The 15,398-nt window shown below is 40.1% G+C and overlaps 2 protein-coding genes across 3 annotated transcripts in view; one reads left to right on the top strand and one right to left on the bottom strand.

The window, feature by feature from the left end:
- The window catches only part of LOC116059779 (collagen alpha-1(XIV) chain-like), a 252,849-nt gene that overhangs the window by 220,469 nt on the left and 16,982 nt on the right, over positions 1–15,398 (top strand). The window contains exons 39-43 of the mRNA XM_035993029.1: positions 7,939–8,034; positions 8,336–8,389; positions 10,445–10,498; positions 12,960–13,013; positions 13,766–13,837. Coding sequence (XP_035848922.1) covers positions 7,939–8,034; positions 8,336–8,389; positions 10,445–10,498; positions 12,960–13,013; positions 13,766–13,837 — 330 coding nt within the window. The remainder of the gene's footprint in view (positions 1–7,938; positions 8,035–8,335; positions 8,390–10,444; positions 10,499–12,959; positions 13,014–13,765; positions 13,838–15,398) is intronic.
- LOC116059782 (natural killer cells antigen CD94-like) lies at positions 1,611–6,340 on the bottom strand. Of its 2 annotated transcripts, none has more exons than XM_031313037.2 (6): positions 5,601–6,340; positions 4,322–4,441; positions 4,076–4,210; positions 3,805–3,929; positions 2,571–2,695; positions 1,611–1,857 (listed from the first exon to the last, which is right to left on the bottom strand). In XM_031313037.2, exons 1-6 carry the CDS (start codon positions 5,755–5,757, stop codon positions 1,725–1,727), a joined length of 795 nt encoding a protein of 264 aa, XP_031168897.1. In that variant the 5' UTR covers positions 5,758–6,340; the 3' UTR covers positions 1,611–1,724. The 2 variants fall into 2 exon arrangements, with proteins under 2 accessions (XP_031168897.1, XP_031168898.1); XM_031313038.2 differs by having other exon boundaries at positions 4,076–4,163; positions 4,311–4,441; positions 5,601–6,339.

Here is a 15,398-nt window from a genome sequence, read left to right as displayed (position 1 = left end):
GATTTATTTTATGAAACAATTTACAAGCTATAAATGCATTTGTGTAAAACTGAAAAATGTATAAATAGCATTTATTCACAGCTTAGTTGAACGCTATCACACCTCACACCCAGCCACACAGCAGTTCAACAGTTTGGCCAAAACAGGAAATGCTTCTTTCTGTTGCCTAAACTGAAACGTTGTCATTATTAATGAAGTTAATATTTGACAATTGATGAATTAAAATGGATATCCTGCTCTGGAACTAGGTATTAGACAATCTGTCTGTCAATCCATGATTCAACAATAACAGACTTCCACTACTGTAGGGCTCAATTCCCTAAAAATGATTGTGGTGACACCCTGATGTTTTCGATACTGCCACCATCAGGCCAAATCTCCCAGTGATGCAAAGAAACACTAAAATGTGACCAACTGGTTTGTGGTCTGCCGTTTTGAAGCCAAGAGCTTGCATTTTGGCTGTCGCCATCTTGGTATTCTGGAACCAGAATATTTGGAAAAAAGGGCAAAGCTAGGGAGAATGACGCATCTAAGCCAGTGTTGTGTATGGTTACGATGGTAAGCTAAGCGCTAAAGAGGGAAAGTCGCCGACTTCAACCGACTGATCTGAGTCATCCAGTAGAGTTTTGCTGGCATGTAAACGTTGACCTCAGGGTACTGGCAACATTCATCTGAATGTACGACAGTACAGAAAATCCGCAAACTTTCCCTTAAGTTACCAGCTAATGCTAACGCTAGCTAGCTTGGTTGGCAGAACACTGAAGAAGAGATTTTTAGGGGACCAAAATTTTCCACTTAACTGATGAAGTGAAAACACATAGTGAGAGGGTCAAAGTTTAACAGCAAAAAACAGGCTCAGGTCTATTTTAATGTCCACAGTGTTAGCATGGATAGCATTGCTAAGCCTCTGTCCTGATTGGCAGGTCCTAAAGCATCCCCTGCTTTATCGTCTATTTTAAAATAAATGGGACCATCATTTATAAAATGAACATCATGCTATGTTGAAGAAGACTTGAAACTAGCAGTTGAGACCATAAACTCATTATGAAAATGTTTACTGCGGTTACAAATAAAGTGAGAAATAGGCTCATTTTCTCATAGACTTCTGTAGAAACAGACTTCCTTTTAGAGACAGTGGACTTGCCCCCCTGCTGGAAATTAGTGTAATAATAATTAGGAAATTAATGCAGCTTTAAGTCACTTCATCTTAGGCCTCACTTTTTTAGGCCTGGAGGCTTTGTCCATTATTTTTTCAGGCTATTATACAAACAGGTTATTATAGTTCAACTATTACATTGTTTCCCACGTTTGGTTGTAGTTGCTGCAGAACATCAGCGGTAGAAGAAGTAACAGTCCCACAAATCAAGTGAGAAGTAGACTCATCTTCTCATAGACTTCTATAGAAGTCTATGAGAAGATACAACAGACTCTTTTTTTGGAGCCAGTGGAGTCGCCCCCTGCTGGAAATTTGAGAGAATGCTGGTTTAAGGCACTTTATCAATGGCAAAGTTGGCGCTTGGTCTCTACGTACGTTTCTTCTTATATTATGGAACACTTTGGCCTTTTTGTACTTCTACATTTTTCATTTTTAGAGTAACACAGTACAGTTCATTGTGTCATATTTGCCTTTATTATGTAGTTTTCTAAGGGAGGGCAACAAGTACCAATGGATAAGAGAAAAAGAAATGTGTCAAGATTCAAATCCATTACATAACAGTTACATATCAGACCTTATAAATATGTTTCTCACAAATCCATCTTTTCAATCCATTATTGGAATAGTTCCAATTTCCGTCCCGATCCATATATGCTGTGGACTCCTTCACGGGGTTTACATTCACGCCTGTCAGCCAGGACCTGTAGAACAAGCACTATGTCATTAAGGTTAAAAGCCACAAAACAAGAGATTATTGTTATGACGATGCAGTTATTGTGGTTGGAAACTCATGAAAATAATCCAGGACTGACACTTGAGGTTTATATTTAGTTTCTTATGTCTTTTAACTAGTATGTAGTATATGTTTTGTTCATTCTTTTTGTTTTTTTCACAATTTACTCTTCTGTTTTGAAGAGGGCATCCCACAGGAGGATAATATGAGCATGTTGGTGCCCCTATGTGGTCAAGCAGTAGACTGCAAGTTCATTATGAGCTGTCAAGAGCCAAGATGAGTTCCTTTAACCTCTTTTGGCTTTTGACTTTTTAATTATGAGCCAAAATTCAAGGTCAGAATGCTTTGGTGGCACAAAGCATTTAACATTCAGTTCTTCAGAATCAGATTGTGTGCAGAGAGTGTGGTTACTACAAAGTAATCTTTCAGCCCAACAGCTAAACGCTACACACATCATGTGGCTTTGATATCAACTTAAAACCATGTGTTGAATCGTTTATAGATTATCTTTCAGGAAATGCTCATTTTAAATGAAAATGCTAACGTCATTATCGTCTTAATAAATTATTATTGGAACTTTCTTGTTTTTTGTGTTCCATTTCATTCAACTATATACTATTATACAATAACCCCTATATATCGTAATTAAAAACAAAAAAATAAATATTAAAATGTTCTCACCTATATGATAGTGTTGATTCGTCCACCCATTTCCATTTCCATTCCTCTTTTGACCAATCATTTGTTGACACTGACTGCAGACCGATCCAGGAAGTTTCAGTTTTATTCAGCTCACTGACAAAATCCTAAAAATTTAGCAAAAGAGCATACAATTATTTACCTATTCAAACACTAGTATTTCTGTGGTAGTTAATACATATTTAATGTTTTGACTGTCTCTAAAGGAAAGAAATCCTCCATGGTGAAGTAGAAATAAATAAAGAAATGACGCAATAAGTACATTTATTTTGTCAGGGACAACAAACATTAAGTGTCTTGCTGTGATGTAAATGTGCCAGATTGCGGTTTCCCATTTGCAGTTGATGTATATTGTACAAGAACTTATGCACAACAATTCGTATGATATCCTACAAACAAAAGGTGACTGTCATGTGGAGACACAGTTAAGTTTAGACACCAAAACGACTATGATTAGAAAACTCATTGTGGTTTGAATTAAAACACCAGTAGTAGTACTCCCGGGACATGAAGACCTGTTTCCTCAAGCAGTTCTCACTCCCAACTCGTAAAATATGGACAGTGGCTCTCAGTGTCAGATACCGACGCAAAATTCACTTTTTAGCATGTGTATAGGACGCACCGGGCAGAGCAGCAGCTCGCCCGCATCGCTGTAAGATGACGTAGTATTAAGGTAACGGTAGACCATCTTTTCCTAAACCTAACTGTCCCGTTCTTGTGCCGCATGTCAGTTAAACGTATGTCCCGACCAAGCGCGTCTTAATATGACTTAATATGACGGAGACTTTTTGCGTCAATAATGATATCAAAGACACCTGACCAAGCATCGCTTTTTGACGCGATGGGAGTGAGAATGTGTTGGTTTCCCGGGTGAACGTCTTGCGTTTTTCCTTAACTTCTTCTGGGACATGAACTCCGCTCCCCGGCTTGAAAATGCTGTGTTTTTAGGAGCCAAACATCCCCCCACGACCTCCTCCCTACACGGATCTTCCAGCTCTTATACAGCAGCAGTCAACGTGGTGCTGACAGTAATAAATACGTAAAATACATGCAGATTACAGTGCTTTACTTTTTGTAGCTACATGTATATGTACGAATGGAACAGCCTGCACAGAATAGAAATACTCAGAGGATTTCTCTTTCCGGTTTTTCCCTTTGATCATCTCAAAGAAGATATTGCCAAAAGCAAAACATACAAACACAATAACAGACTTACATTTTCGTCTTTGCTGTTTATTATCACCAGATCTGCTCCTCTGTTCTGACAGTCCGTCCTGCTCTCTGTCCAGGTTTTCATCTCAATAGATTGGTAGTAACAACTGCACTGGAATCTCCTCCATCCTGTGTTTTAGTGACAAATCAAATAAGTTAATGCCAAATATATAACACTTATTAGCAGGGCCACACAGAACTGCGGATAAAAAAAAAATTGCAGATTCTGTTTGGCTCTGCCTATAAGACTTGGTCCTTTTTTTAATATTTCTCACCGTGCGTCTGGTTTTTTGTCTCCTGGCAGAAACTGTTGCTCAGCTTGTTATAACTGGTCTGCAGCTCCTTATTACTGGTCTGCAGCTCCTTAGTACTGTTCTGCAGCTGGTTGTTTTCCAACGTGACTGAAATATCTGGTGAAAAGCACAAAAAAAAAAGACAGGGCAGGGATTTCAAATCAAACCAACTGATCAAGGTTTTGTGTGACTCAATATAGGACGTTAAAATAAAGACGAGGTCCTCACAGAGATTGGCCAGGACAATGACTCCAGCTACCAGCAGGAGGCAGAGTAAACCCAGAACCAGCGCGGCCGCTCTGAAAGGGTTTCTTTGCACAGCTGGAGGATGATTTTGAGTGTGTGCTCCTGCAGAGGCAAAGCACACAGAGGACACATTTTGATTTAGGTCAAGCTCGTCTGAACAGACGACGACAAAGACATTTTAACTCAACTCTCAACTTAACTTTATTAATAAAGTACATTTCATGCAAGCATGCAGCCCAAAGTTCTTCACAGAACAAACTTTAAACACAGATGCAAACAACAAACAAAAACACAAAAAGAGAAGACAAAGAAATCTATTAAAAAAAGCAAGTCTAAAAATGACAACCAGAACACAGTAAATGTTAAAAATCCATAAATACAACCAACAGAATAAAGCAAACATGACATGAAAACAATGATCAACACTTATAAACTAATGCTACAATATTACTCCAAATTAAAAGCCAGATTAAAAAGTAAAGTCTTTCATTTCCTTTTAAAAATTCAGAGAGTTTGCCTTTCTAGTATCCAGAGGCAGTGAGTTTTCACAGTTTAGGGGCGTAACAACAGAATGCACTCTACAGGAAACAACCGCAAAACACAAATGTATGTAATAAAAGCAGTGGTGTAGTCTAATGTATGGTAGTGGGTATACTGTACTGTATATAAATATATTGTATATGGGCCAGAATCTGCCTTTGGGGTGGGGGGGGGGCATATCATATTGGGGGGTCTGGGTGTTATTTTGAGCATCAAAGACTTCATTTCCTGCATTTGAATTCACTTTTATGCACCAATTCACGGTGGAAATACCTTTATTTAGCCTATGTGAAGAAGAAAAAACACAGATGACAATTCAAAATATACCAAAAATATAATAGAAAGTATGTTGTTGCGTGTCATTGGGCATTTTTAAGTGGGTATATGGAAATCCTGGAGCTTTGTTAGTGGGTATACTGCGTATACCTGCATATCACGTAGACTACACCATTAAATAAAAGTATTAAAGTGTATGATGACCTTGAGTGAAGTTCGTAAAATGTACATGTCACAGTGGTATGGCAAACTACTTACTAATCTTTTGCAGGCATTAGAGCAAATGTTCTTGTAATGAATATTGTTATTTCATCAATATAACGACAATCGTTTACACGTCATTGATAGCTGAGCCCTTGATTTCAATGTACAGTTTCCGTTTGTTTTGATATAATCAGTATTTTTAAGTATTGACTCTGACTTTAAGTATTTAATGCCTACGTACCGCCGCGCTGTGTCGGAACACGACGGTTTGTGGAAGTGTCCACACTCTCGTAGATGTCGATTACTCTCTCCACTCTCTCTCCTCTGTCCTCTCTGGCTCCTTTGCTGTATTTCACATCCATAGTCAAATCTGGGTCTTCGTAAATGTTGGAAGACATTTTAAATTCTGAGACAACTGACGAGTCTCAGCAGCGTTTTCACAATTTCCTGCAGCAGTACACCTTGTTGTATTCCTCTAATAGCCGGTGCTTTGCTGTAGTTTGTTTTTCTGAATCCTAAATATACCTTTGTGCTCTAATCCGATGCTGCCATCGCCTCTGTCTCTCTCTTCAACACAGAGTATTAAGGAAGTAGTAGCAGGAAAACACACTGCCACATTTCTGACGTACTGTAAAACCCCTTAACTACTTGCCCATTAAAAAAAGTGCTGTCTTTGATCTTTTAAAACAGAGATGTATGTGAGCTGATGAACTTTTTTTTCTGACAGATGTGATATGTGATCTGTGGTTTGTCGAATATGCTAGAGCACTTTGCACGGGTTCGCGGAATTCAGATCGTTCGCCGATAATGACTTGAAAACGTCAGTGTCGCTGCTGTAGTTTCACAGAAAAGACTAAAAAATATAAAATAAAAAACTGTTTTAAATGATGAAAACAAGCGCCATGTAATGGATCAGACATTGAACATGAACAGAGAAATGTTTTTTAAATGTCCTGCCTTATTTCTTTTTCTGATCTGCAACACATTACACATTGCACAACATGGCATCCTGTGGCCACATAGGCATCGACTTGTTTTTGCTACGTATGTGACATATTCTGTTATCACTTGAATCATTTCCTCACAGTGATCATTCTCATTAAATCATGTTAAACTCTAGAGGAAATGGAGTCTGAAAAAATATTAAGACCTGGCCACAAGCATGCGCACAAACAGAACATGATGAAGCTTTATAAACCACTTCCTTCATCGTGTCAAAGAGCAGAACACATTATATCCTTCTGTAAAGTTCATTATGTTATTCTATTCTTAGAGAAGATAAATAAAAATGGATACCCATTAGACTAAGTTGCCCTGTTTTTTCTTTTTGGAGGCTTTTCTGAACACCAGACCACCAGACACACCACTTTGAATGCCATTTTTTGTTTTAATTCTTGTCCTGGAAGTCGGTCCAGAGTACCTTCTATAAGTCATAAAAGACGGGCAGGCTGTGATTGGTCTGGGACCAACGTGTAGTGTTTCAGTGTGTGACTCTGCACCCATATTCACATTTTTATGAGTGTTTTTACAATCCATTTTACTGTGCTTTATTGCTATTATATCATTATTATTTTTGGCAATATCTTTATTATCGCAACTACCTGCCCTTGTTTTATGACAAATGCTGAATGAATGTTTGTCTTATGTTATGCGTGGATGTGTGCAATATAGTTTTCTTTTAGGCACCGCTGGGAGGGGCACTCGTAATTTCGCAGTATTTATTGTAATGTAATGACAATAAAGGCTTCTTATCTTATCATATGTCTCGCATTTATGACTCTATAATATCACACACTGTCAGACTGTCTTAACAGACATCATTATAGGTTAACAAAGGCTGGGCTTTCTTGGATGTGTACTAAGTCTACATGAGTGTGTTTTACATGACACCAGTGTCCTCAAATCAGACATTACAAAGTCTCACATTGCCGGCTCCATCTCCACAGTGCTGTGGAGTAAGGTCTGGCTACACCGCAGATACATTCTGGTATAGGAGAAAAAAAAACTCTCTGGGTTGTTTTGCATTTCTTTAAACCAATCACAGTCGTCTTGGGCGGCGCTGAGCTCCGGACGCAGCGACGGTGGCTCTGCTAAATAGTCTCAGGAAGGAACTTGTTGTGGTGGAACATTTGCACCCTGCAAAAGAAAATGCCACATACAATAATAAATTAAATTAACTGTTGACGCAATACAGTAACGTGAGCTATTTAAATTAGCTGATATGGTTAAACCTCATTGGCTCTTACCAGTGTATCTCTGTGTGTACTTCGGCCACAACAATCCCACCAATCGGTCCCAAAACGTCTCAGTTAGAGAGGAAATGACCTAAACATATTCTTAGTAAATCTTTACAATCATTCCCTGAAAGAACCAAGCAGGCCTGCCTTGATATTTTCAGCGTGTAGCTTGCTAGCTCGAAGTTTGTTGTTGTTTCCCGAAGAGAACAGAGTTTGAGAACGGCAACACAGAGATTAGAAATGCACTTCCGCAGATCCAGACTAGACTATACAAGACTGTCTTTAACTCTCTCTCTCTCTCTCTCTCTCTCTCTCTCTCTCTCTCTCTCTCTCTCTCTCCAGGGGCCAACTGGTCCAGTAGGTGATACAGGTGTACCCGGGCCTCAGGGACCCCAAGGACCACAGGGACCCAGCGGACGCTCCATCATAGGACCCCCAGTAAGACAAACACCCAGCCAGTTCTCAGTCTCACTATAGAGCTCAGGTCCACATCATTGGCAGTAAAACATAAATCATAGACACTACTTCCACTCTAATAGACACTTAAACTTTCCCCATTTATTTGTAAAGGTTGTTATTTTGAATGTTAATTTTCATGGTGACATATTCCGGATACAATTCATATTGTACGTTTATGAAAAACACCGTCATTTTTACACCATTGCAACTATATTTAGTACATTTTATATATAACGATATGCATACTGTCAGAAAAGTAAAGTATAATTTTGATCTGCAGGGTTCTCCAGGAGAGAGAGGACAGAAAGGTGAAGCTGGACAACAAGGAACACAGGTAAGAAAAAACTAAGACAACAGAAACATCGCTGCACGTGACGCTAGTTAACACTACACTTGACAGCAGGTGACGCTAGCCGTACCGTTAGCTAGTAGCTGGATTAAACACGGTTAAAATACTGACAGCTAACGTTAAACGGTAAAGTGTGACTGTATTTCACTTTAGAGGATTCCAACAGCGGGACGTAGCAGTCTGCAGCTGCAGTTGCCGGAAAAACAACACAAAAACTGGTAGCCTAAAGGCCTTTTTACAGTAATTGACAGCCTCGTGGTGCATTCAAAGTTATTGTTAAATACCCCTTTACCTTCCAGTGGTTGTTTTTGTCGTTTAAAAAACTTTTTTTAAAGTTCAGGCACCGTTTAGACACTCTTTTAAAAGTATCCTTTAGCACCGGTATCAGAAAAAACCCAACCCTAGTTAGGTCTTAATGATCAATATGTTCATATTCAACCGTTTGTCTGGTACTTAATCATTACGAATCCTCATCAAATCATGTTATTAAGACAGCAAACGTCTACCATCTCAAACTTATATTCTATTTTAAAGTGTTTTTGTCAGAGATAAAAATGAATTGTTGAATATCGTCAGTGACCGAGCATTGGGCAGCGGTCTGTTCCATGAGAAGAGCCTCACAAAAGTAATGTTCTACTGTAAATTACTGGGACTAATTACTGGGACTAATATGACCTTTCGGAAGCAAACGGTTGTCAGATTTTGAATAATGGTGCCATTTGCAAAAGGTTGCTTTCTGCTGTTCAAATCTCTTTTCGGTTTCCTGAGTTTGTAACAAGACAGCAAGATTTAATCTAAACAAAAAACGTTTGTAACAGGAGAGTTAAATGGTTTCTATATTTTTGGAAAGTTGAAAGTATAGGAAGCCATGCAACAAAGGTCCCCAGCTGGGACAACCCATTAATCAACATATCTGTAAATGTGTCAGTGTTAGCCAGCTGGCTAATTTTCTACTGCAGTCCTTTGACCTCATGTTTTAATACCAGCAGGGGTGTCAGACTGGGGGGGGAAAGGGGACTGAGTACCCAGGGCCCTCATGTGAGGAGGGCCCAGAAAGATGCTAGAATGAATAGCTGTGGATGCGGGGAGGATGCCTTTCTACAGGGCCCAGAATGTTGTGCTACGCCCCTGAATACCAGGTTAGGTGATGGGTGAAAAAATGAGTGAAAGTTAACAGACGAACAAGACACCAAATGACAGCAACAGCAACACAATGAGCATCCTCAAGACAGAAGCAGAAGCATTGCAGAGCAACAGGAAGCAACAAAACACACACACACACACAGCCAAGCTACACTGATTACAGCCATTTGTTGAAACGAGCAAGCATGCAGAGGAGCAAAAAGCAATAGACCGAATCACGGTGACATTGCGCTAACACAAAATCAATTCCGGTGTAGACAACTGGCCGTTGATTTTAATTACGGAGCTATGTGAAATCGGCAAACATGTTTTCTGTTGTCATTTTCAGCCGTAACTGTAACGTTTAAAGGTGTATAGTTAAACACGGAGGTCTGGTCTATCGGTCGTCTCTGCTGTGCTTATTTTCTGCCCAGTGTTGCTTTGCTAGCGTCTTTAATAAGCCAAGTCTAGCATTAGGAACAGCAACATGTCACCGCTGGTCGGACTGACTGCTAGTTTGGGTGGTGTCATATGGCGCTTACCCACTGCTAGTACCAGCTCTACTCGGCTTGGCTCGGCTCGGCTCGACTCAGCCGTGTAAATGCGATGTCAGAACTTGCAGAACAAAACTTTTAAAATTCTTACTCATAGAAAATATTCACACACCCGTGTTCTGAATGTGAAGTCGCATCAAAAATATTTACCAATGTGTAGAATGAATACAATGACAGCTGCAAACGTATAATGCAACATTTACTCATTTTAAAAAAACAATCCTTGTCCTTGTAGTCCCTGTCATTTCACATCAGTTGTTTTAAGAGTGGTCACGTGTGACGTTTTTAAAATATTGATGTCATTTGTTAAAATGTGTAGATCTAGACTCTGTGTGAATGTGAGCTGCTCTCCTCTGTGTTTCAGGGAATCGCTGGCCGAGCCGGACCTCAAGGCAGAGAAGGCCCGGCAGGAACCAGAGTGAGTCACCGCAAACATATTACGGTTACACTTTACTTGAAAGATGGGTGGTGATGGCACAGTGGGTATTACACATGTCTTTGGTGTGGGAGATCTGGGTTCGATTCCCACTGCAATACATCAACCAATGTGTCCATGAGCAAGACACTTAACCCCTAGTTGCTCCAGAGGCGTGCAACCTCTGACATATATAGCAATTGTAAGTCGCTTTGGATAAAAGCGTCGGCTAAATGACATGTAATGAAGGTATCTACATAAGAGTGACATGACACTGTCCTGGACGTGTCATAAACATAAACAAGTCATAAACGTTTGAGTGTTTATGAGAGTTTGAGTGTCATTCGGTTTTTGTCATGACAAGTTATGGTTAGCGTTAGGGTTAGAGTTAGGGTTCACGTGTCATGACAGTGTCATGTGTTCATGACACTGTCATGTCACTCTTATGTAGATACCTTCAAGTAAAGTGTTACCCATATTACTCTTAACACCAACATACTACAGCTACTACTACACATACTCAGAGCCTGATCAAATGGAAAAATTAAACTAGGCATACTGCTTTTTTCAGGGCCCCCTCCAAATGAATACTTTGTTATTTGGTGAATAAATAACATTACTTCTATCTGCCACATGAGTATTATGCTAATGTATTCATTTAGGTCAGAGATCTTTAACAAGGCGTCCGTGACCCCTCACAGTTAGTGCAGGGTGGCCACCAAATTATGTAATGTAATTTTTTTTTTTGATTAAAATGTCTGAAAACATACATCAATATGACTTCAACATTTTAATAGCAAAGATAAATTGGCCTATTTGTGAGGGGAAAAAAACATTTGATTTACACATTGAAGATAAGCTTACTATAGGTAATGTAGCCACTATGGTCGCCATACAGTTAAGCTTATGGATTCATTGTGTTTTCCACATGTATGTTTAACATTAAAACATGATGTATAAATACTATCCATTCATTTTCATCCATCTGGCCCAGTTTAATATGCCACTATATTATACAGTATATGTAGTAGGAGGTCCGTACCTCGTCGCTCTCTTTCAGCTAAGGGGTCCTTGGCCTAGGAAAACGTTGAAGATCCGAAGTGTGAAGGGCCTGAAAGAAACTTGTGTAAAGCCTCTCTTTGTCATTTTGTTTCTTCTTAATTCAGCTTTTTTTCCCACTTTGCTGCACCTGAAAGCATCCCAGAAAAGTGGCAGTGTAATCTTCTTTTTCTAAAACAATATGATAGGGGCACCTGGATAGCTCACCTGGTAGAGCCCCATGTACAAAGGCTCAGTCCTTGTTGCAGTGGCTGCAGGTTCCACTCCGACCTTCATCTCTCTCCCCTTTTACATCTTCAGCTGTCATGAATAATAAAGGCCTAAAATACTTTAAGGAAAAGGAAAATCTTTACAATATATACAGTACAATATACAAGTTTAAATGAAGTGATATATTGGAAATTTACGTTTTAAAACTATACAACGTTTTGACTTGTTCCTCTTGCTGTGCCCCTAGTGGTGAATGGGCTCTAGGCAGGTGCCTAGAAAACCTTCGCCTACAAACTGGGCCTGCACATAGATAATAACTGTATCTAAATGGAAGCTTTTCAGACTGAGTTTACAAAGTGCTTTGACAGACAAACCAAGACAGACATTAAAATGGATTTATAAACGCACTTATTTAGTTTATTATTTAATTTATTTAGTTTTTTACGGTTTTTGGGCGTGAGCCAGAATGAAGATCAGCAGAATTTAGTTTTTCTGCTTGTGGTTGAGATGTGTTAACGCCCCTATCTCGCACCCGGCTCAGCGCAGCTCAAAGCCCGACACAAGTGTCTTCGCTAGTTTAAGACCGACGCAGTTGTCAATTTCCCGTCCAGGGCCCACATCGTTTAGATAGCAGATGCACCTGCGCCCATTGACGTGCTGGTCTTACAGGGAGGCGTGTTCAGGTGCTCGTGCACAGCGCGCACACAAACATGCAGAAGATTACAAATAAAATATTACGGTTTATTGCATGTTACGCCCAAAACACACCTATGAATTAATGAAGACACTAAGTACAACCCTTTTGAACCATGCGCCCGGCGCACGGACCCTATTTTTCTCGCTGTCAAACTAGCAAAAGTGGATTTGGATACGCCCTAAACGCACCTGCACCAGGCGTTTCACGCCGTGCGCTCAGATCGTTAAAATAAGGCCCCCAGGGTTTAATTGAAAGTTTTGTCAGTTCTAAATTCTGTCAAATTCTTCAAAAAATAATTTTTTTATTCAAAAAACACAGATGCCTAGTGGCCCCACTTATCACTGATAAAAATCACAGAAGAACTTTAGATTAAACGTACAAGATGATACATGTTAAAAACACAATACATGAAAAAGCACCTTCCCGAAATACTTTTAAGAACGCAAACACCATCATTTTAATGTTCCAACATGTGTATGTTCTTCTTGTCGTCCGCAGGGGCTGCCAGGTAAAGACGGCCCGCCGGGCAGACAGGGCGCCTCAGGAACCATGGTGAGTGACTCACTAATAGATTCATCTCTGCAGTTCTACTTTTCATATCGACTGTCCTGCAAAATATAAAAAACTTTGTTTAGGTTTTCTTATCGTTTTTTTATTTTTTTTATTTTTTGTCATTAACATTTTTTTTTATTTTGGTAATGCAACTCCACACACATATATACATACATGATACAAATGTAATACATATATCTCACATTTGAAAATACAAACAATAGAAAATAAAATAATAATTAAACTAAATAAAACCAATAAAAAGCAGCCAAAAAAGGAACCCGCGCAGCATCCTCATACCCATTATGTACACAATGTTACCCACAAATATAAACACACATATGTGTGCCTGCACATCTATAATTATCCTCTATCCACCAATGCCCCACCTCCCCTCTAAAAGTCAGTAGTAATATTCAAATATTCAAAAGACATCCATGCTTGTCTGTTTTTGCTTGGAATATTCTGCACCCTTTCGATCCCAGAAGTTCAAAGGCCGCTATCTCTGTCATAAGTTTAAGCCAGTCCGTAATGTCTTGTCTATTTGGACTCTTCCAGTTACGCAAAATGAGTCTGGCAGCTACAATAAAACTGATTTCTGATTTAGGAAGGGGTTTTCTTATCGTTAAACTTTTGTGTATATACTTGTGATCACCGGAGTGAAGTTCCTCGTATATATCGACAAACTTGGGTCGATAAAGTCGACTCTGATTCTGATTCTTCCTCCTTTTAATCTGCCTGTTTCTCTTCAGGGGACGCCAGGAGCTCCCGGGGCCCCCGGTCACACGGGCCCTTCAGGAAAACAGGGAGAACTGGGACCACCGGTGAGTCACAAGAGACCACAGTCTGGGGTTTACACCTGTAACAGTATGCTTTTACATTTCCTATTACCTTTCTGACAAAAGCTGCTGCACAAACACGGATTCTCTATAGAGAGGAGGAGGCAGGAAGTCATGTCAGTCAGGCTTAGCTTAACAGAGGCTGTCAGACAGATGCAGAGAGAGAGAGTCTGTCAGCAGGATTACCCACTTCCTGTCCTGTCTGAAGGTGCGCTAGTCTGTCAGTCACACACTGAATAGCTCCTGTCAGGGCCTTAACCTGCCTTCCTACAGATGTTCCTTTGACAGTTTTGCTTAAGCCCAGTTTAGACCAAACAATAGCAATTATACAAGTTGAAACTTGCAACTACAGCACTTGCAATCAGTGTCAATGTAATACATTATAGAGTACTAGTTGCTGTCATTCAGAAGATAGAATAGTCTTTATTGTCATTGTACATGTACAACGCAATTGAATGCAGTCCTCTCAGTGCAAAACATCTACAACAGTGCAAAGCAGGAAAATATATATATACAGTGCTCGAAGTGGGCCGGTACTCACCGGTACGCAGTACCGGCACTTCTACATTTTACTCTTAAGCGTACCTGCACTTTTTCTTGCGTACCGCTACTTCTTGCATGTAGCCGGTACTCTACCACTGACAGAGAAAGCGTCAGTGTCAGAGAGATTGACCCTAACGTTACATAAACTACACTACCCAGAGGGCACTACGTGATTTACCTCGGATCTTGACAAATCACGTAAAGGCAAGCAGTCGGCCCGCCCTATCAGAAGTTCGCTTAGCCACGGACGTTAGTTCGGAAAAGCTGTCTGATGCCTGCAGCCTGACCGTAAGAGATGTTTCACTGCTGAAAACCTACAAACTAAAAAGAAGTGTGGCGAGTTTGTTTCGGACACCGCACACACTGTGTACAACACTTAAACTTATTCCACCAACCCTGCTCCGGTCGCATCTACACGTCTGCTTCCTCTCTCTATTTCTCCTCTGCCCACTTCCCACACACACACACACACACCCACACACACACACAAACCCACATGCACGGAGCTGTCTTAAAGGAGCCGCAGCACCATTTTACAAAAGCTGTCAAGAGAATGACACACACACACACACACACACACACACACACACACGACTTGTTTAAATAAATACAAAAAATTATGTTGTTAAAGTGCCCATATTATGAAAAAATCACTTTTTCTGGGATTTGGGGTGTTATGTTGTGTCTCTGGTGCTTCCACACACATACAAACTTTGAAAAAAATCCATCCATGGTGTTTAGAGTGAGATACGGTTTCTGAATGTGTCCTGCCTTCAGTCTCTGGGTGAGCTGTTCAAAATCGGCACGGCTTGTGACGTCACAAGCCGAAACGAGCAGGCTAACCATTAGCTCGTAGCGTTAGCATGCTAATGCTAGCATGCTAACGCTAGCATGCTAACGCTAGCATGCTACCTCGTTCTCAATAGCAAAGCACTGCTACAACACACACAAGTTCACCATAATCTACAAAAGAACTACTTACATGTGCGCCCTCATCCGAAGT

The sequence above is a fragment of the Sander lucioperca genome, chromosome 16 (assembly GCF_008315115.2).
Source record: "Sander lucioperca isolate FBNREF2018 chromosome 16, SLUC_FBN_1.2, whole genome shotgun sequence".
NCBI classification, from domain to species: Eukaryota; Metazoa; Chordata; class Actinopteri; order Perciformes; family Percidae; genus Sander; species Sander lucioperca.
The sequence above is the reverse complement of the archived record's forward strand: the minus strand, read 5'-3'. Positions and strand labels throughout refer to the sequence as shown.

Coding starts and splice junctions, on each gene's coding strand:
- LOC116059782 (XM_031313037.2), bottom strand. CDS start 5,757: ATGTCTTCCAACATTTACGAAGACCCAGATTTGACTATGGATGTGAAA. Junction 3,930..4,075: donor GACAAAAAACCAGACGCACG/GTGAGAAATATT, acceptor ACTAAAACACAG/GATGGAGGAGATTCCAGTGC. Junction 1,858..2,570: donor GAATCAACACTATCATATAG/GTGAGAACATTT, acceptor CTTGTTCTACAG/GTCCTGGCTGACAGGCGTGA.